Consider the following 20,977-nt stretch of genomic DNA (forward strand, 5'->3'; position numbering starts at 1 on the left):
CTGAGAGCGGTACTGGTTATTGTACACGAGGAGAGAAAGTATTTGGTGCAAGGCGAGTGATTAGAAAGACGCAACGAACATATATTACTAGACAGACCGGTATGTTGTATCTCTCAAATGAGCATACCAATACAGCGGCTGACCTTTGTCAAGCACCAGTAGTTACAATTCGGTTAATAAGAAAGAAGTCGCTATATCATGTAGTTAATGCAATCTATTGAAGCACAAGATTGAATCTCTCCTACACAAAGATATCATATAGCCAGGCCTTTGGTCCTTGTGTCCAACTTATCGTGAATGGCAGATGTGTATTGCTGTCCAAAAGATAACTTTCTTAATGATTGTAGTTAGCGTGGTAGTTTTGATGACTACCCAGATGTTGAATGTAAGAAAGGCGAAGTAGTAATTAGAATGGTGTATCAGGAGGTTGGAAAAGCCGGAACTGGCATTGAGTAATTGCCAATAAGAACGGAAATCTGTTTCTGTGTTGACTCGATGATATTCCTGCAGGGAATATATCTTGAAATGGTGTTGAACTGGAAAGAAAACGTACAATCTGCTGTAAAGTCCCTATCGCTCCTGTGCAGAAAATCATGAAATGCGACTTGACGAGACGCGACCTCGATCCGGATTCTTGCGATGGAGACGCATTCGACGACACGGGAGCCCTTCTAATGAGAAATTTGAAATTTGACGACCCTACACCCTTGCTGAGTGGAATGACTTAGGGCTCGCGAAGCGTGGCAAGAAGCGGGACTTCAAGTGGTGGACAGTGGATGGTCGCGTACTTGCACAGTCTTCGTGAGCGGATAGCAGCACTCAATACGAAGGATTTGTACAAAATCGGCTCTTGGAACTTGCAAAGTGGTAGTGGCAGATAAGATCGAGAAGCTGTAGTAACCCTAGTGTCACAGCAACCGATGGGGAATTTGAGTGTCCGACTCCTGTAAGAGAAATCTTTAACTCGCTATGCCTCTTCTTGCGATGGCCTTGACGAGTGATAAAACTAGAATAGCCGCCGTGATAAAACTCGCAGAGACAGCTAGGATATGTGGATATGCACGTTGGGCGTTACCTGACCGTGATTATTCAGCGATTCTCAAACACCAGAACCCGAACAGTTCCGTGGGCGGCTTCCTGCTTATAATTCAGACGGCCCCTTAGCCTAAGAAACCGGATTCTTTCGAGGGGTAAGCGTACACTTAGACAGCAATAGCTGTGGCACTTCCGACAGATAATGAGAACCGAGGAAAGGGAAAGGCGAGTAATTTACCGATGTGGATATTTATCTTTGAGCTGGTGGTGCAGATGCGTTGACAGACGAACCTTGGCGTCTGGATTGGTTCATCAAAGTCATATTCAAGGGTTGGCTTTATAATATTTCTTAAAGGTATGGAACTGGTGTATGACAGTGATGCATATGTCTTGGTCACATGATGAACAAAAAGCCCCCGAATAGCAAATGGTTTGGCGTGTTTGCGTGGCTGATCAAAATATACCTAAATGAGAAGAAGAGCGGCGAAAATCAGGTATATCCCCAAGTCAACCAGTCAACAGAGTCTCGAGCGTTTGAAACGTATTCCTGGTTCTTCACGCCTATTACCATCCAGTCCCAGATCACAAGATTCCCCAAGGCTGATCAGTATCTGTAGACATCCAACGAATTGGCCATAGAGCGTGGCCCTTGAGTAATTGCAAGTGACATTTGAAACGTATTATCATGATGAAAAGTGCTATTTTGCAGCAAAAACTCGCATAGAAGGCCCACAGGCAGATTCGACATGTCTACTACCGTGATGATAATCGGGACCACCTCATGTTTCTGCGTGCTAATTGACAGAAAACAAGCATAAAATATACCGGGAATATTTTCAAGGATGAAGTCAAACTCCACACACAGACTGAAGCAGAACCCCTCAACAAGTGTTCAGCATACTAGTCAGAGCTGTCTTCTCACTGCTTGTTATGGTAAGATCCCAATAATACTTGACAGCAACCCAACTCTTGGCATAAGTGCAGTAGAAAGAGGTCAACGGTGGTTTCCAGTTGGCAGGATTCTTGTCGCTCTTTGATTGGTTGACGTTATCCGCTACAGCCCAAAGCTGAGGTCGAGTCAAGTCGTTGGCAAAACTCTGGCGCTTCGATGTCGTCCATGAATTCGCACCAGACTAGGGAATGATAACATTAGCTTAAACGCCTCACTGACTGGCACAAAGTCAGTAACTTACGAGCCAAGCGTTCTTCAGAGGAACCATGTGATCAATATCAATGTCGGACGGTGCAGTCCATGTTGCACCGTCATAAGGGCTACTCCACGATCCAGCTGTTGGGTAGCAGTCGGAACCGACAGTCACACCAGTGCCATCGCGTTTGAGGACAGACTCTCGAGTACTACAACCGCCGCTCTCGATCCAATGAGGGAACAAGTCACGGTCGTAGGTGCCATCATCGACCTGTGTGACAACACTCAAGGCGGCCAACTGAGTTTTGGCATTGGCCGTCGTGGGAATGCCACCCTATTGCATTTGGTCAGCCACAGCGCTTTTTCAATTTTTTAAAGCTAATGGATAAAGTCTATCGTGAACTGGGGATATATGGGCATGCCACTTACAGGGCTGGGCTCGGGTGTTCGCTCCTGGACAGTGTTCGGCGCAGAAGCGGGTGCCGCAGTGACCGATGAGATCAGGGCCAGAATGCCCACAACCTTGAAGATGGACTTCATGATTATGATCAGGCTTGAGGGATGTGACTGCCGATGTTCTCGGGTAGTCGAGGGATCCTTGGTACTTGCTGAACTGAAGCTGAACCACAAGTGCGCAACGAACGGGATCCCCGTGAGTTTATATCTTCGACGTTGGTCACCTGTCCATCCGATCCAATACGCCCCTCTCTACATATCTCTTCTTACTGGCTCCCTAATTGCTGCTAAGTAGTATCATATCTCTGCGGCGCAGATAGTTGTACAGTAATGCCAAGCAGGTTACTCTGGCCTTTCTAGACCAAATCACAAGGTGCCAGAAAAACATTACTACCGCCGTTTCCGGCTGGTTCATACCAAAGCGCCAGAATCCCGATAACCATTCCATCCATAGACGTTGACAGAATGAGGCAGGTGCCGAACCATGAAATTGGCAGTCCAAGTTGAAGGGCCACAGAACGTGAGGGTTCCGGCAGATGATGCAGGGAATCCAAAGCTTGGCATTGCAAGCGACTTGGCGAACCCCGTAACCCGTTGCGTACCTTTGTGCATGGCAACGACCCTGAGGTATTCTCCTTGGTGTTCCGAACAGAACTCCGCGGCGTTCGGCCTACGGTGCTTATATTAGCAGAGGGATATTATACTGATACAACAAAGGCGGCGGCTAGCAACACAATCGGTCAACAGTCCTAGTCGATCTGGCAAAATAGAATTGACGGCTCAGGCCTCATTGCAATTGTCGAAAACGAAGCACATTGTACCTTAGAATTGTATTCATCGTGCTTGTGATCGCCAGGGGATCAGCTATTACAAGGAAGCGATCCGGACAAGCTATCACCACGTGTATGAGAGATGATACAACCAATAACTTGGGCCGCTTATCATCAGCGTTCTCGCATTCGTGAATAATTAGGAGGTTGTACTTGTATAGAGACCATCGAGACCGCCGGTCAACGTTGACTCCCGTCGATGAGCGACATATCCAGACACCATTGCTAGACCGTTATCGCAGACGCAGTTTATAGTCGCCTTGGCACTTGGAAAGGCACAAGAATGAGAGCGAGAGGATGGAACGGCATGTCTGTTATCTTTCATATCATTGGCTATGCGCCAATCGGACGAAAGCGGCGTCGGTCAGAAATAGCTCCTTGGCGGGCCGGTCGTGAAGCTCGTTGGCTATCGATTCAATCTCGTGGGGTTGCATCGTCCAAAGACTGCAATACCCCACACGATCGATGGTGCTGATACCCGAGATGCGATGGGTTGGCCAAATACCAAGACGGAGTTGTTCCAGCTAGGAAAGACACAAGACCACCACATAATAAAGTCGTGCCCTGAAGCGGCCATTTTGAGTCCGCAGAAGACGATTGTGCATGGCATAAACTGGGTGCTCTTCAACTCAGACCCTATTCATCAAGAACACACAGTATTACCATCAAAGAAGACAGGCAATCTGAACACGCTATCGATTCTGATCGAGTCTGTTTTCCATAACTCCAACGCAGCCACCCGCGCACGTAGCGCAATGAATGAGACATTGTCAATACTGGACAAAGTTAAGATTCGATCTGCGGACTTGCGACTGTGCCACGGTCTGTGTCGCATAATATACAATTCACGTGGGAGATGCTCGACACGTGTGAATTTGGGGATAGTTATAGGCACGTATACAGCGACCAGTGCTACCCGATAACTAAACATATAGGTATGTTAAACGACGGCCAAAGTTTCTGTCAGTTCTCGGACCAAAAAGACCGCTGCCAACTGGGTTGTTGTACCTTGTTCGCCCCCTTTGCAATAGTGCTTCAGTTTTGTCGTTTCATCATATTGATATATCGAAACCTAGGTGCAGAAGCCTGAGAGCAAGATAACGAATCTACACATTTGTTCAAGAATGTATCAGCGTGTCTCATGGAAATCTAACCAATACCATTTCCAGAAGTGCTCGTTCTCGGTAAACTACGATCACGTCAAGGCTGTGATATCATAGTCTGTAGGACCTAATCAGGAGCAATAATAATTGGGATGAATCGATTGTTAAAGAGCCACTCGCTTCGCGAAAATGATAAATAATTCCACAAGTGTAGTCCCGTCAAAACCAAATAGCCATGAGAAGAGAAAGCCCAATACCGAAGCTCTACATTTCCAGGTATGAACTGCCATACCAAGTAGGTTTCGTGCCCGTCCATTATAACGCAAACCCCGAACGCCATACATAAACACCACTGAGACAAAATTCGTCATCGAAATGACCCACGCAACATTCCACACAGCGCTTTTCAGATCATCAATTCGTTATGACCACCGGGGTTGATTCCGGTAGCCTGTGTTCATGGTCCCTTTGTTGAGACCGTTCTGGTCGTAGGTCCCGTTCGTCATCGTAGGATTAGCATATCCAGTACTGGCGTTAGAAGCGTTATTGTTGCGCGGAACGTTGCCATTGCCGATATTATAGGGCCCGGTGCTACCCAAGCCCATACTATTCGCACCACCAGAGTCAAAACTCTGAAGATCTAGGAAGTTGTTGTCTGGAAAAGAAGCGAAGCCAGATGCCACGCCAGAATGCGACGAGGCAGGTGTTTGCCGAGTATTGGCAAATGACTGGGTTGTCACATTGTTCGTCCGGTAAGAGTTATCCATCGGGGAAGCAGAAGTTGTACGCCTAGGAGCGAATCCTAGGGAAGGTGACCCTCGAAACGCGTTGTCGTTGTTCAGAAGAGGAGAGTTACTGCTCTGCGCTCCGTACTGGGGAGAATGTGTGACATGAGACACTAGGGCAGTCCCTGGTGAGCTTGTGCTCGTGTTCTGCGGTTGGCGCTGGTTTGTAGAGTAGGAAGAACCTTGTTGGATGGTAAACGCTGGAGTCGCGCTCTGAGCGTAATAGTTGGGTAGATTCGTAGCAGTCCTTGCTTGCTGTTGCGATGGAAGTGTTGCTGCTTGAGTCGATTTCGATATCTGAGATGGCGCAGGCGAGACGGACTGGGTAGCTTGTTGCGCAACCTGCCGTGGCTGTTGCCGACTGCCAGTACTTTGCTGGGGAGATTGCTGGTGATTCTGCAATGCTGCAAAGCGCTCATAATGCGCCTCCAAGCCACTTGCTGGTGCTGAGGAGGTAACGGCAGTAGTGGTCGGCGTTTGCTGCTGCTGCTGCTGCTGTTGACTGCTATATGGTTGATTTTGATCACTGCTCTGTAAGGAGGCAAAACGTTCATAGTGGGCCGCAAGGCCTCCAGCGGGCTGACGAGTCTGAGCTATTGGGGCCGTAGTATCATTTGTCTGATTCGGCCGTTGCGGGGGTAAAGACTCCGCCACAGAAATCGAGGTTGTTACGTCGCTCGACAAAGCCGCAGTGCTCTTGCGTTTTGTTGCACCAGCTTGGGATTTCCGCGAGCGTTTAGGAGGGGGATTTGTCGCGCCATCATTGATGATCGTAGCACCGACGTGCGACTGAGATTGAGCCGTGGTGCTCGCATCCAAGACTGGATTTATCAAGGGCCCTGGTAGCGAGCTGCTGGGTCCAATGCCAGTAGATTCGGCGGTTCCGTCTGTGCCCGCGAAATTTACAGTCGGTTTGTTACTCTGACGTTTCCGCTTAGCACCCGTGATTGTGGATTCCTTGACCGGCGGTGTGCCTTGTGCCGGCTCAGAGGACTGGTGTGCGTTTGGGGCCTGAATTTGAGATGGAAGCTGTGTACGCTTTGCTTTACTAGTATTTCCGTTGGTGACGATTTGCGCCGGTGCGGCCACGGCCATTGCAGGTCTGGTGGCGGCCAGGGGTAAAGTAGGAGGAGGAATATATGTTGTACTGGTCCCAACTTGTGGTGCTGGAGGATGTTGGGCTGTGGTATTATTCCCCTGGGCAATGGAAGTGTTTGCATTCTTCTTCTTACCGCCTTTCGACCGCCCTCCGGTGGGTTTCTTGTTAGTCTCCGTTACAATAGTTGTTGGCGCTGAGACGACATCGGCAGGGAGCTGGAATGTTGCAGCGGTTGTCGGAACCGTCGTAGGTCCATGCTGAACCTGTTGAGGTGTATCTGGTGCGCCTGGTTCCTTCGGCCTGTTCTTCGAGCCTTTCGGCCTTCCGCGTTTCTTGTTGGATGACGCAGAGTCTGCGGCAGCCGGGTTTATAGACGTGAAACCAGTCGAGCCGCCTGTTGCTGGCAGAGCAGTTGGAACAGCCGAGCTTTGGGGAGGAGTGCGCAACAGAGTGAGCACCCGGGTTTCCACGCTCTCGGCCGCCCTGTCCACGTCCAGAATACTGTCATTCATATCTTCCCAACCTTCGTCCTCACCATCCTGTTGGTCCGCTCCTGGACCCAAGGACGCTGTGCCATCACCTGCCTTTCCCTTTTTCATGCCCTTATCCCTACGAGCTTTGGATGCCTTGCTCCCCTTCGGACGGCCCCTGGGACGCTTTGGTGGGGCAGATAATTGAATCACAGGTCTGCGGGGGTGTTCAAGATCTGGAAAAATCTCAGACAGCCAGCCTACAAAAAGAGAACCTGCCCCGTTCGCCTCGCCGCTGTCCGGAAATTTGCCATCCTGTGGAGGGGGCGCGTCCGGGATGCCACCGAAGAAAGCCAATGCTTTGCAAATCTGATCGACAATATTGGCATGCGGCAGGGTGCGAAGAAGCGTTAGCAAACGCGCTTGTTCTGCCTTGACTTCTTCCGGGGTAAGTTGCTGAGTTCGGGGAGGAAGGGGAGGCGTAGGGGCCGGTGTCGCGCTGTCCGTGCCACCCTTTGTTCGAGCGTAGTTTGCTCTCCTGTGATGTGACACGTAATGGTCCGTCTCAGCCATCTTTGCTTGGAGGGCAGTGCTCTCGCTACTACGCTTAGCCGCGTCATATCTAGCCTGGCTTTCGCTGGCGTTCGATATATCCATGTGCATAACGTTGAAGTTTCCCTTCTTCTCATCGGTCTTGCCCTTCAACTTGCTCGGGATTGGGTTCCGCACGCGGCCATCCCTCTGCGGGCCGTTCGCATTTCTCATGTCCAAGCGGAGACCGGGATGCATGACGCCCTCGACCCCTGGCGTAGAAGAGCCATTCGGAGGGGCATGCTGCTGGTTATTTGCCAAGACCGGGCTTGCAGAGGAGTTATGCGGTCCTTGTTCGGCGACAGCTGGTGCAGCTGCGCTTGTCACGGCGGTCGCCATCGAATGCAGTGACGGCCGGGCTCATGGCCATACGGTTCTTCCTATCAGATATGCGGATACACCAAGGGCGTATTGGCTTATCAATCGTCGTGTTCCCTGTCAGTGCGGCATGTTCGAGGTAACTGGCGCGGCTGATTCGTTGGCGCGGTGAGTTTTCGTGTTATCCACCGGTTAGAGTGCGTGAAACATGAAAGGGTCGAAACAGGGGGGTGTAGTATGAAAAGACGCTTCTTCTATATCGGACTCGTGGTTGAAAATAGCAAAATGTCTGGCAGGAGGATTGACAGTGGTCGACGACAACGTTGATGATGCGTGTCGCGATATTAGGAGGGGTCGCGCAAGGTTGTCGCAGCTATCCGCAACCGACGCCGCAGCGGTGTTTTCGTGTTCGTAGGCCGTTCGCCGGAGCTGTCAGGACTAATGTGCTTCTTTAAGAGCGGATGAAGCCCGTTCAATTCAAAAGCTGGTTGCAAGTTTCGTACAATGATGTGGAATAGGGCAACAGAAGCGACTGAATGAATGTCCTTGTTCTTGCCCTTGTCCTTGTCCTTGGCCCAATACTAACGTTAGTCCTAGTCCTGATGTTGCTCAGCCCGAGCGCAGCTGCACCACTGCGGCGGTTGGCTTTCCACGTCGACCCTATCGACTTGTTTGGGCCAAGGGTCGTGTACCACTTCCTAATGTCGCCTAGACCGGGTGTGAAAGGATGTGACAACGGGATGGGGTGGCTGGCGCATACATATGTACCCATTCCCAGCTGCTACAAGTATCATGGTCGGGGAGGAGGAGGCGGGTTCTCACGACCTGCAGCTGCTGAATGCTAAAATAACTTGTTTGTTTTGTTCTATCATGTGTTACGAGAACATTGCTCCAGACTAACGGAAATAAAACAGGAGAGCTCTTCGCCGGGTACTCACGTGTGCAGCCTACTCTTGTGGTGGTTGAAGCCTCTGAATCTTTTAATGATAAACACAGGTTTCACTACAGACGGCATATACCATACGTAGAAAAGCTCAAATAGTCAACGCCAACCCTGTGCCGTTGCAGAGGCCCGCCTTAATTGCCTGGGCATGTATCAATCATTTTCTCGCCGCGACATGTAATTTATATGCCGAAGCCCTTGCGTGAGCTGCGCTCGTGACCATACGTACTATGTATTGGAACAGCAGCTTCCGCGTCGCATACCCGTCAACCCGGTGGTCAGATGGACCGAGACATGGGGATTGATTAAACCTACAGTACCCCCATCTCCATACATAGCAAGCCTCACATAGTAAAGCTGTGCCTTGAAAGCGGGAACACATATCAAAGGCCTTTTGATGTTCAGACGGCAAAATTCAAACATTAATTGGCAAGTAAGGATAAGTTTGTTGGTAATAGAAAGCACAAGGATCGCCGCGGCCTCTTGCAGCATCTCAGCTCAGCCCTCTCCCCCTTCTCTCGTCTCCCTCTCTCCCTCTCCCCCCCTCTCTCTGGGTTGGGTGGTCGGAAAGGCATTGATTTCGAGAGACGGCGCTCGAGTTCAAAACAATCATGTATGATAAGTTAATGTTGGTGCGTAATGCTTGATGTTTTGCCTGGTTTTGATGCACGCAGCATGAATTGGAATGTGCTGTACTATGTAGGTACATGCAGTAACTTATGTACACCCCCGGGAAGTTGAACAAAGTGGAGAGCTGGCAGCTCCCTTGCCAATCACAACACACAACCAGCAGTGACGACCTACCGCGGAGCCCATCCCATCAACGTCAGTGCCTCCCTCCCACTTTGAGAGCTGGCCCAGCTCTCCAACATTCCACCAAGCACTACAAACACCATGCAACGATGAGCGCAAAGTACATCTTCATCTCACTCCCGGAAGATGCCGACGGCCTCAAAGCCGCCGTCGGCGACAACGGCTCAGTGCTGCCCTTTCAGATCCCCAACTTCAAGATTGGCACATTAGATGCACTCGTCCAACAAGCCGATGACCTGACCAAGTTGGAGTCGGCCTGCCAAGGCCTCGTCTCCCGTGTCTCCGACTCCCTGCGAACCCTTCTCGATGGAAACGACGATAAGATCAACCAGCAGAAGACCGTCAACGACAGTAAGTCCCCCCCAGACACAAGACGGCAGCCAACACCAAACACTAATCTTACCGCGCCGCAACAGAACCCACCGATAACTACCTCCGGACCTTTTCGTGGAACAAAGTACGATACCGCGCAGACAAGTCCATCGGTGAACTGGTCGACAGCCTACAGAAGGAACTAGTCACCATTGACAATGATATCAAGGGCAAGCTCAGCCAGTACAACAGTGTCAAGAACAACTTTGCTACCCTTCAGCGAAAGCAAACGGGCAATCTGGCAACCAAGTCGCTGACCCCCATTGTGGACCCCTCCGTCCTCATCAACGACTCGGAGTACCTCGAAACGCACCTCATTGCTGTTCCCACAACCGTTAAGAAGGAGTTCCTCAAGAGCTACGAGGGTCTCTCGCCAATGGTCGTGCCTCGGTCCGCTACCGATGTAGCCCGCGACGATGAGTTCACCTTGTTTGCCGTCACAACCTTCAAAAAGCACAGTGCCGAGTTTGTGCAGAAGTGCCGCGAGAACAAGTGGACGCCTAGACAGTACAAGTACGTCGAGGGCGGCAAGGAGGAGGAGCAGCGCGAACTCGCCCGCGTTGAGAAGGAAGAGAGAAAGGTCTGGGGAGAGGCTCTTCGCTTGTCGCGTACGGGCTGGTCGGAAAGCGTCATGATTTGGGCTCACCTGATGGCATTACGCGTTTTTGTCGAAAGTGTTCTCCGTTACGGCCTGCCCCTCGAGTACTCACCTAATCTGATTGTAACAACCTCCAAGGCGTCACAAAAGGTCAAGGACGGCTTGGACAAGGCGTTTTCTCACCTCGGAGGCAATGCTTTTGGCCGCGACAAGCGTGGTAGAATCACCAAGGACGATGCGGCACTTTCTTCCGAGATGGCGGCGGCAGGATTGGGCGACAACGAATACACAGCATATGTCTACTACGAGATAGAGGTATAGATACGAGGCAGGAGACAAGCGCAATCATAGCAGGCCGTATATCGACGTCCAAATAGCACCCTTACAATGGAATCAAACTTGTGATTGCATTGTGCCAGCCATACTCGTCACAAATACTTCACGGAGGCTGGAGCTTGGTCGCTGATGGATTTTCACCGAGTGGTATAATAGAATAACCTCATTCGTCTCAGAATTTCACCAGGTGCAGCAAATGGGAAGTCAGTGGCGACGTATTGTCTGGAATCCAGGTTCTTCTCAGCCACACGGTCCGTCGCTAAGGGTAATGCGACTGCCTGAACTTGTGTTTATACCTCGCGTGTGGTGGACGCTACAAGGACAAAATCGTATTACGCACTGGGGGGAGCCTCCGGGCCAATCTGACAGTTTAGCCATTGGTTTTCAAGCAGCCATTCTTGGTGATCCGTATCTAACCCACAGGCCCAAGCTATGGCAAAAACATTCTAGACGTTAATGTAACCCTTCTGGCTCAGCCACTCGACAATCTGTTGTACACACTCCTCGACGCTCTTCTCGTGTGTCTTGATGACGATTTCTGGGTTCTCGGGGGCCTCGTACGGGGCACTGATACCCGTGAACTCCTTGATCTCTCCAGCACGCGCCTTCTTGTAGAGACCCTTGGGGTCGCGTTGCTCGGCGACCTCAACGGGAACATCGACGTACACCTCGATGAAGGGAATGGTCTCGTCATCGGCACCACCTGGGCCAGCCGCGGCGTGCAGCTCCCTGGCGACTTGACGGTCCGCCTGGTATGGCGAGATGAAGGAGGTCAGGGCAATGGTGGAGGAATCGGCGAAGAGCTTCGCAACCTAGAACAAGAGTCATGTGTCAGTCCGCATTCCACAAGGATTTCGTTTCCCTACATATTCACTCTGCTTCTCTTTGACGTGGGGAGCCTGAAGATGTAAGAGTGCAGAAAGCATTCAAGTACGTACCTCGGCGATTCTGCGGATGTTCTCGTTCCTGTCCTTCTCGCTGAAGCCCAGGTCCTTGTTCAGGCCAAACCTGACGTTGTCGCCGTCCAGACGGTAGGAGGCGAGACCAAGGTGCAGCAGGTGCTGCTCCAGGGCCGTGGCGACGGTTGACTTGCCGGACGCGCTGAGGCCGGTGAACCAGATGGTCATGCCGCGCTGCTTGCGGGACTCATTGCGCTCCCGCCGCGAGAGGGAGGGGTGCCATGTGATGTTGCTGCAATTTCATGTCAGAGGAACAATCTTGCAATAAGCTCCAAAGCAAGAAACAACAAGCATCCGGGCCATTGGCGCCCATGTTACCGCGAACAACAGAGACGTGATGTTCTGGGTGAGTATCGCCATGGTAGGGTTGGTGCAGTATAATGGAGGGGCATTCTTTTTTTCTGAGCTGAGTCTCAAGCACTTACGTAGCCATGTTTTTGTTTTTGGTTTGTTTTTTCTTCGGTCTGTTTTCGTCGTCTTATATCAATTGTTCGGTCGGATCCAAACTAGAATCCAGAAACCTTTTAGTGTTGGTTGTAGTTTATATCAATCTTGCCTAACACGTGCAAAAATAGAGCATATGCAATCGTCCTTAGGATGCGAGACACAAGATAGAATCGTCACATCCCACTACCGATCCCCGGTCCACAGGTTAATACCTCCTGCCCAAAGAAAGATCCTGCCCCGCTAGCTCTAGTCCCCGCCTTGCCCGTACCGGATGGCGATGGCGTGATCGCCGAGATCCGTCATTGAATAGGCTCGGCGGCTTTCACTGAGTTGTTTGTAGTAATAGTTTTTGTGTTCCTACAGTGGGTGGAGTATACAGGAGGGAATTTGTGAGTTAAGACGTCATTTGAGGCGCAAATGGTATATGTACTTTTGGTACTTGCGTTCCCGGCCTTGGCGAACCTTCCACAGCATGTGTGGATGGACCTGTAGATACTTGCAGTCTGCATAAGTATGTGGTTTCGACAAACCATTTTGCACCTTTACACCACAGTTGCAGGCTTTTAATACAACCATAATCTCGATTCAGATGCCATAAAAGATCGGTGGGTCTCACATCACGCTAACAGAATTGTGACTACAGTATGAACATGGCGGATAACCCGATCAGCTATATCTCTGTTGCCGAGCCGTCAGCCGGACTTTCAATCAAATATCACACCACGTCAGTAGATCAAGGATTCAATCCTTACAAGCTGTTCGTAGCATTTGTTTTCGTTAGATCCTTTCGAGCAATCTACTCGCGTGGGCAGTCTTGAAGCCCTACCCACGAAGTCTCCACTTGTCCTGCTGGGTATAGTTGTTGACGATTAGCTAAAGAATTACTATACCTAGGCAATGCGGTTTGAGCCTCACAGCTGTTAGACTATTGATTTTATCCTCTTCACAAACTCCATGTCAGCAAGTGTGCCTCAGCTCTTTGTAGCGTTAAAAACACAATTGATAATCTGTCAAGTATCTCCTTACGATTTGGATTATTCCTCGGACACACTACTACTTGCAAGCAAGTTTCAGTGGAGTGAAAGACAACCCATTCGGGCCGCTCCTTTAATCTAGACATGCGGATAATGGTACGTGGTCTGCCAGATGCAGTCTGTGTATTTTTGCCAATGGCAGCAGAAAACCTTCCATGTCAAATTCCACAATCTACTCCTTTGATCTAGAAATTGCACGATGAGCATGTTGGCAGCGTACCATACAGTCTTAAATCAGACGGCGTTCCATGATGAAACCCTATTATAACATTGAGACGCAGTGCAGTATCCATGAAAGTGGGGTACCGGGCTTTCTTTGTGCACCTCAATAGCACTTTTGACGGCCCAGTGTGTGTAAGCCCATAGGCTGCGCCTTGGCCGATGAAAAGACAAACGCTACACAGAGGGGTTGTATTGCATTTATCTGAGTACGGAGGCTGGTATACTAAAAATGTATCGGGCATAGTGTTGAATACGAGCTATGCATAGCAGTGAAATGACAAATTCGAATCCGCGAATATGTGTTTCTAACTGGCTTGATCTCCCTTGGATTTTAGAGAACCCGTGTTATTATGGTAGAAATCATGTTTCCTGGTGGTTACTAGGTTGTGATTGAGAAATTCGCAGTTGTCAACACCAGCTTGAGGTCACGCACGTTCGCCATGAGTAAGCCACCCGTGCCTTCACGGCCCTTACATCAGAGTGTCGGTTTTCGCATTAAAGTCCGGAGTCTTTTTCTCAGTTGAGAGTATGCAAAATGGGTACAGGCATATAGGTACTACACGGGGACGTACATATAAGCAAAATATATACAAAGAATCAATCTTGAGAACATCTGCATTATTAGCAAGACAAGAGCATTTGCAAAGAGGAGAGCCGTACTTCCAAGCTTCATGGTATAACTTATTTGAACCTCGGGCTCATATACCCAGGTTCTCTACGTAACCTTTGTTCGATGTTACTGGGACCGCCGAAGCTGCGCAACCACTCACTGGGTAGGACCGTGAACCAGAGGATGGTAGTATACCAAGACCAATGCCATAAAATGGTCAGCCATGTGTAGACCGGTTGTTGCTCATGCAGGGGCGGGGAAGCTGGACCATAACCACACATGCAGGTCCAAACTCACTCAGTTGCTCCGAACACGCACAGCCACTGGGTTCCATGGTTGAGAGTGATGTCACATAAAGGTTCAGATTTTTGACACTACAATAGCTTAAAATAGTCACAGTGGTCTCCTTGGCATACATGAGATTCAATACAGGATAGTGGTTACAGTCGATATCTATCCAGTATTGACCAGAAGCCAATGTCGATGGAAGTTTACGTGGTGCTTGTATGGATTTGGCGTGATGTTGACTTCTGGACCAAAGCTCAAAGTTTATCAATGGAGAAAGCCCATGTATAGGTACGATATAGTTTTTGTTTCCTCTGTACTGGATTCAAAGTAAGTTGAGGACCTGCATATTTGCAATAATATATTGGCCCAAAGAGGCATCCTAGCCGTTTCCTTCTTCACATGACAACGAAACATGCGACGCTGACTCTGTGAGAATCCTAGCAGTTATGAATTCAGGAAGGTTTATGAAACTAGCAAGGTAACCTGATATTGTCGTGCTTCTAGATTCTGTCGTCAACACATAACAAGTCTCTATCCAAGTGTATTTACCCTGTATATTTTTTTTTACTTCAGCCAGGACAGTAAACTAACGTAAACTTGCGAGTGCAGACTGGTAATTAGTAAATATGTAGCTGAATGTAAGTAGCTATTAATCACCGCATTTTTCGTGGTTTGCTTCGAACCAACGATCATCAGTTGGCCAACCGTACGTATCCCAACCACGAGTTCATTTCAACTGTTAAAGTTGCCCTTCACCCAGGCACACTGAGAGAGATGTTCGGCTCATACTCTATCAAGCTGAATATCACTTCGTGGACATAGATCACAAATGCGAGGTACGCATTCTGGCACCATTTGATTCCAGGCATCTGGTATATTTAAAGAGCCAGAACTCCCGCTGCTCCAAGTTTTGATCTTCGTTCCATCATCATTCTACAACTTCATTCATCGCAACCAAACACTCAAACTAACTAGATCCTCAGATCCTCACACACCGTCAACATGGTTAACGTCAGCCCTCTTGCCTTCGCGGCTTTCACCATGATTACCAGCGTCGCCGCTCATAAGGACAAGCAGCCACCTGCTCAGAGCCCTCCACCAGTGTACCCGAGCCAAGCTCTCGGCAACCCGCTCTTGGCCCTCGCCTTTGCGGAGAATGGAAACCCCGGCGCCTTCGATACCGCCTACAAGCTGCCGCAGGGCAGCGTTGAAGCTTGCCTCGACTCCTTCTACCATGGCGACGATAAAATACAGTTCGACGTCGGCTCCAACTTCGTCGTTGTCAACAACGCTCCTGGTGTCTGCACCACCCTCGTTCGTGAGGCCAATGACCTCCATGAGAGCCAGGGTGTCACACAGGAGAGATTCGCCGAGCTTGTTGGCGAGAACTCGATCCGCCTCAATAGTTGCAGCGCCGAGGATGTTGAGTTCCTCGCAGCTCTTGAGACCACCCATTTTGACGTCCGCGTCCTCTAGATTAGTGGGTTACTTTCCATGACATTCACAATAAGTGACCCTCTAATGGACCATCTTTGTGAGCAGGAGAATCGATGTTATTCAGCGGTGACCGCAGCGATGGGGGTCGGTACCAACTTTAGATTGTCGGAGGAAGCGGTAGACGGCATAGGATTTGAGGCAGAGTCAATTACTGCTAACCGGCAATGGTGTCGGTTCAATTGGACAAATTACGCTCATTAACAAACTATACGTTCTCTGAAACAAAAATCATCGTCGTTTTCACGTTTCTATGATATCTTACTCCATTCATTGGTATTCTGAACTATACTATACTCTTGTTGAACAGATTCATTTTGTTACTGAAGCAGGCATGCTCGGCATCCTCTTCCTTCCATTCCGAACTCGTAATAATCCCCTTGACATCATTTCGGGCGTGCACCCGAGAAGGGAAACAGTGGTGATTGTTCTGGATTCCCTCACCTATAGATTTTCTTGCGAATACTTCCAGCATCGAGTGTCCTTCCACCGTTAGCCCGTTAAGAAAATGGTAATCCACGAAATGTATGATTCAACGTGAACAACGTCGCCATTATGGTAACTTCAATTCGGAAATCGTTTAGTTAGCGGTCGTCAGTCATTCAATAGCGAGTTGCTTAGTTTATTTAGCTCCTGTCGATGGCTTCCTTAGAACATGCAATCCAGGTTATGGAAGGTTTCGCTGAGATAAGGGAAGACGTGTCTAGCCGTATAGTTCTAGAGAGAAGGTATCGAATCTAACCGTTATACCATGATCAGAGGAAACACTTCAGATCGGCTTCGACCTACCTGGACAAGGTTCGTTTGCAGCAAGCTGCTCTCGTCAATTTGGGTCATTGTCTTGTGCAAATGCCTTTTACATCCAATCAACAAACCTACACAGAGCTTTATACGCGAGAGAGACTAGCACATTTATTCAATTCTTGTTGTGTAAGCCAAAGACTTCCATAGTAGACACTTGGAATTTATCTTTTGCGGAAGCTAAGAGAGGAAAGGAAATCAAAGCATTGTCGAACAGCCCATGAGAGAGTATTGCTTATCTGGTTTTTGAGAAAAACAAAAGAAACAGCTTTCCGCATCTTGAATATTCCACAATCAAAATTCAATGGAAAGCCCGAGTTAGCAGTTTCGGCTTCATTTGTCGAAAACGTGAGCGAGCTTCAGTGGGAAAGTCCCCAGGTCCCTTAAAACATTACAGGTGAGGGGCAACCCACTGGAACCGCTGGCATACCCCACTGTTGTGACGACTAAGGTAGATTTGTAAATTGTCAGGTTCCCAACGTCAGAATCATTTAAACTTGAATACATATTCAGTGTGCGACCATCAGCGTGTTGACTCCACTGACGTGCGGGATTGGGAAAGAACCTCGTTTTCTTGCATCAACCAGAACAGGGAATTGTGCTTCCTTGTTTGGCCTCTCACAGCCAGTGCTATGGCACCAGATAGATCGGGCTCACCGGTCCCTGACGCCTCATCTTCATCCATATCAGAATCGCAATCGGCTTATAACGATTTGCGGCGCCTGATTCCTGCGCTCGCGCTCGAACTGGACCACCTTCGCGCCGCGCTTCGCGAGCACAATCTCTGGCTTCAGAGATATGGCCATGCGGCGAGGTCAGAAGATCCATATGCACCGCCCGCAGCATCTGAGACGTCAGGTAGCAACGACCCGGAGCTGCCGGCTTACTCAGCTTCGGATGTGCCACCATACACTGGGGGTCCAAACTCGGTATCTGCGTCCACGTCGACGAGGGAGGAGGTGCAGCAACGCAGAGATCAACTGACCGAGTGGCTTGGTGAAGGCGAGGATACGTTGAGAGAGTATTCAGCGCGGTTCGTGCAGTTGCAACAGGAGCTGGAGATGCCGCCTGAGGATCTACTGGGGACGTGGAACGAGGCCAGTCCAGACAACGCATTACCGGACTATGAGAGGATTGAGACGAACGAGGAACTGATGGTTGGAGGTGTCGGAGAGGTTCCGCCGCCATATGTCAGGGGCCAAGCCATGGAGAAGGGACATCATGGTTAAGTAAAGCTTCACAGCACTGCGGCCTATGTACGAAGGATAAACCACATGAAGTTACAGATGGTAGTTGTTGAGGAGAGACGAAAGATGGAGTATCATACTAAAACAACTATTTCTCGCATGATTTGATCCGCAACATCCCAACAAGCATTCAGGCTGTCATGGTTCATCACCTGGGTACCTTGGCAAGCTGCGTTTGATCAAGCGCGAGCAGATTATTACAAGCTCTTCCTCAGTCTGTATAACATGCTTGCGAACCATCGAACATCTGAATCGCTTTGGTAGGCCAAGTAAAGAGGATTAGCCACCTCGTACAAACGAAGCAGCAACTCGAAGCGACAAGTGGTGGCGATAGAGGAGAATCTAAACTATCCATCGGAACCACAATTATCGATGAGGAGTAGAAGTTACCATTTTCTTTGAAGTACTATTTGTACTAGTATTAGTTGCTGCGAAGTCTGATGCAACTGATACAAGTAGAAACTATCAATTTTTTGAGTTATTTGATTAATGCGGGTTTTATTTTATTTTAGGAATGGCTTAGGTATAACGCCTCGGCGGAAAAAAAATTGCCAGTGAATGAGATCGATTAAGGTGGCATGCCAATATTACTACATGTGTTGAAACGTCTCGGAAGTTATTCTTATGGGTATATGCTTAGTCACAGCCTACGTATGGAAGGTAAATATAGACGAGAGCGTGCATAAAACCTTGAGATCCATAATCTATACGGAGTACATTATCATGGCCACAGCCATTTCGATTTTGCAACGCTTTGACTTATAAAGTCTTTTTCCGACCAACCATGTCTTTTCTTCTAGCGCGTTCTAGGCGGATGGTGATTCGTTTAAAATAAAGTGCATACCTACATGATATCAATTGTCCTGATGGCGTACCAGAAGCAGCTCGTAACAACTTCGGCCAAAATATGTGGTATACCGGCAGTGGTGGTACTGGTGTGAGCCGCTGGACTGGTTAAGCTAGGCGGCCCAAGATAAGCGGTCGGTACCTTGCAGATCAATGCCGAGATGACGCAACTAGTATGGTCCCTGAAAGTGTGTTTGTAAAGTGGAAAGGGGAAAAAAAAAAAAAAAGGTAGGACAACTGAGGACGCAAGATTCAAAGGATGTCAGTGTGGACGGGGTTTCGATAGACGGACCAAGAGGACACTGTGATAGACTAAATGACACACCCGCAGGCCTTCACGAGCTTACGAGTTGTCGTGATGCCTTTCAAGTATCTCCCTTTTGTTGGGATTGACCCCATGGCCAGGCACCTAAAGGGAAGTCCGGGCATCCACAATCACATGCGAACACTCGCCATTTCACATCGGGGACTCGTCTTGGCTTGGACTTCATTGACGTAGAGATGAACGACTCGCTCGAGCAGACGAGACGGGAATGCCTTGGCCGCAAAGACCTCTCTCTCTCTGCGTTGCTGGCTGGGCTGACTCGCAAATGTAGACGGCATCGGATCCATAATCCACCGATGCCTCGGCAATTTCCTAAATGAGCGCTCAACCCCGTGCTCTAAAATCAAACTGTCCGCGATAGCGTCAAGTACATGCGCATTTTCGAGAAGAAAGCGTTGGGATCCCTCTATAGCCAACAACCCAACGCAGCGGATCCATGTGCCAGTGCAAACAAAGACTTGCAAGATCTCCCTCGGATAGATTCTAAAATAAAATAAAAAATACCCTTGCAGTGGAGTCTAGAATCCATTGCCTAGGCCGCTAAAAGATGAGTGCAGTACGGGTAGCATACCGCACTTCGTGTGCTCTGCCGACGCCCTCCAGAACGCCATTGTTCATGATAAATAAGTCGAGCAGTCTACTCCGCCAGGTCTCAAGGCCATATTCCACAGCCAGTCAGTCTTCATATCTTCCCCTCGACACAGCAATCAAGCTGACCTAGGCTTCAAGCAGCTCCCATCACAGGCACACCGGTGAAGCCTACCTTCCTCAGACGAGCTCTCAACGTCCTAGCCATTGGCATATCGTGCACAGTACTCGGATTCACCATGACCGCCGCACCTGCTTTGCCCGCTCTGAACGGGTTCCTTACGCCCCCTACCGACGAGGAGACGCTCACCATGTTCACGCCCTCGCATCCAAAGGAAATCGAGGTAGAAGCACATATCAAGAACCACTGGCTGTCGCAGCAAATGCGCGCAAAGCCCGGCTTCACGGAAGCGCGACCGCACATGAAGATTCCCGCCCCCTTTCGGACAAACAACCTGACGGCAGGCACACTGTTGGGACCAAACAGGGTGCCTGTGCCGCCGGTGGTATGGGTCGAGGAGGGAGGCAAGAGTCTTGTCAGTGTTTCGTATCTGGGCGAGGAGCTGTGTGGTCATCCCGGCATTGTACATGGTGGGTTTTTGGCCACGATGCTAGACGAGGGCATGGCGCGCTGCTCTTTTGGCGCACTGCCGCATGGCGTGGGCATGACTGCGAACCTGAATGTCAATTATCGGGCGCCGGCTATGACTGGAAACTACGTCGTGTTGAAGGCGGAGACGACCAACGTCGAGGGAAGAAAGGCCGAGGTCACTGCGAGAATCGAGACGTTACCCGAGAATGAGGGCGACAAGGCCGTTATTCTGGCAGAGGCAACAGCATTGTTCATCTCTCCTAGAAATGCAGCCATGATGCAGAAGATATACCCTGTACAATAGATAAGCATAACGCTATGGGCTCAGAAAGAGGATAGAATACACATAGACTAATGAAATGCCATGAATCAAAGTCATCAGGCTGCTCGGCGTTGCGTGTCGTTACTCGTGAGCACAAAATGGGGATATCTGAGCGATGAAGCACAATAGTGGTGCCTTCTCCCAAGCTGAATGTTAATTCCTATATTGGTGCCCCTGGCCTCATAGTCTGGGGTCCGGCAAAATCACCACTCACATACCATACCGAATGCCCGATTATCCTGTCGAATTGTAGTTCGCCTTCTGGAAAAGGCGCCACTCCTTGTCACAGAAGCATGTGATGTTGAG

The 20,977-nt window shown here is 49.5% G+C and overlaps 6 protein-coding genes across 6 annotated transcripts; 4 read left to right on the forward strand and 2 right to left on the reverse strand.

Annotated features, from left to right (window-relative positions):
- Positions 1–1,472: 1,472 nt before the first annotated feature.
- On the reverse strand, positions 1,473–2,885 carry BKA67DRAFT_44309 (uncharacterized protein). Its single transcript, XM_046096880.1, has 3 exons — positions 2,612–2,885; positions 2,229–2,516; positions 1,473–2,168 (listed from the first exon to the last, which is right to left on the reverse strand). The coding sequence occupies exons 1-3, from the start codon at positions 2,720–2,722 to the stop codon at positions 1,917–1,919; spliced, it is 651 nt and encodes a 216-aa protein (XP_045964342.1). The 5' UTR covers positions 2,723–2,885; the 3' UTR covers positions 1,473–1,916.
- Positions 2,886–9,679: 6,794 nt separating this feature from the next.
- BKA67DRAFT_653412 (V-ATPase subunit C) lies at positions 9,680–10,881 on the forward strand (the record flags this gene model as incomplete). The annotated part of the gene is made up of 2 exons (XM_046106362.1): positions 9,680–9,941; positions 10,007–10,881. The coding sequence occupies 2 exons, from the start codon at positions 9,680–9,682 to the stop codon at positions 10,879–10,881; spliced, it is 1,137 nt and encodes a 378-aa protein (XP_045964343.1).
- A 461-nt stretch (positions 10,882–11,342) lies between these two features.
- Positions 11,343–12,288, reverse strand: BKA67DRAFT_653413 (Adenylylsulfate kinase-domain-containing protein; the record flags this gene model as incomplete). Its single annotated transcript, XM_046106363.1, has 3 exons — positions 11,343–11,708; positions 11,835–12,087; positions 12,281–12,288. The coding sequence occupies 3 exons, from the start codon at positions 12,286–12,288 to the stop codon at positions 11,343–11,345; spliced, it is 627 nt and encodes a 208-aa protein (XP_045964344.1).
- Positions 12,289–15,331: 3,043 nt separating this feature from the next.
- BKA67DRAFT_547294 (uncharacterized protein) lies at positions 15,332–16,148 on the forward strand. Its single transcript, XM_046101443.1, has 2 exons — positions 15,332–15,936; positions 15,999–16,148. Exon 1 carries the CDS (start codon positions 15,459–15,461, stop codon positions 15,930–15,932), a length of 474 nt encoding a protein of 157 aa, XP_045964345.1. The 5' UTR covers positions 15,332–15,458; the 3' UTR covers positions 15,933–15,936; positions 15,999–16,148.
- Positions 16,149–17,383: 1,235 nt separating this feature from the next.
- Positions 17,384–17,980, forward strand: BKA67DRAFT_530331 (uncharacterized protein; the record flags this gene model as incomplete). The annotated part of the gene is made up of 1 exon (XM_046099226.1): positions 17,384–17,980. One exon carries the CDS (start codon positions 17,384–17,386, stop codon positions 17,978–17,980), a length of 597 nt encoding a protein of 198 aa, XP_045964346.1.
- A 1,545-nt stretch (positions 17,981–19,525) lies between these two features.
- On the forward strand, positions 19,526–20,716 carry BKA67DRAFT_44378 (HotDog domain-containing protein). The gene is made up of 2 exons (XM_046096881.1): positions 19,526–19,843; positions 19,902–20,716. The coding sequence occupies exons 1-2, from the start codon at positions 19,717–19,719 to the stop codon at positions 20,651–20,653; spliced, it is 879 nt and encodes a 292-aa protein (XP_045964347.1). The 5' UTR covers positions 19,526–19,716; the 3' UTR covers positions 20,654–20,716.
- Positions 20,717–20,977: the final 261 nt, after the last annotated feature.

This window comes from Truncatella angustata (genome assembly GCF_020726525.1).
Source record: "Truncatella angustata strain MPI-SDFR-AT-0073 chromosome Unknown BKA67scaffold_1, whole genome shotgun sequence".
NCBI lineage: Eukaryota > Fungi > Ascomycota > Sordariomycetes > Amphisphaeriales > Sporocadaceae > Truncatella > Truncatella angustata.

Coding starts and splice junctions, on each gene's coding strand:
- BKA67DRAFT_44309 (XM_046096880.1), bottom strand. CDS start 2,722: ATGAAGTCCATCTTCAAGGTTGTGGGCATTCTGGCCCTGATCTCATCG. Junction 2,517..2,611: donor GAACACCCGAGCCCAGCCCT/GTAAGTGGCATG, acceptor CAAATGCAATAG/GGTGGCATTCCCACGACGGC. Junction 2,169..2,228: donor CTCTGAAGAACGCTTGGCTC/GTAAGTTACTGA, acceptor ATCATTCCCTAG/TCTGGTGCGAATTCATGGAC.
- BKA67DRAFT_547294 (XM_046101443.1), top strand. CDS start 15,459: ATGGTTAACGTCAGCCCTCTTGCCTTCGCGGCTTTCACCATGATTACC.
- BKA67DRAFT_44378 (XM_046096881.1), top strand. CDS start 19,717: ATGAGTGCAGTACGGGTAGCATACCGCACTTCGTGTGCTCTGCCGACG. Junction 19,844..19,901: donor AAGGCCATATTCCACAGCCA/GTCAGTCTTCAT, acceptor GGCTTCAAGCAG/CTCCCATCACAGGCACACCG.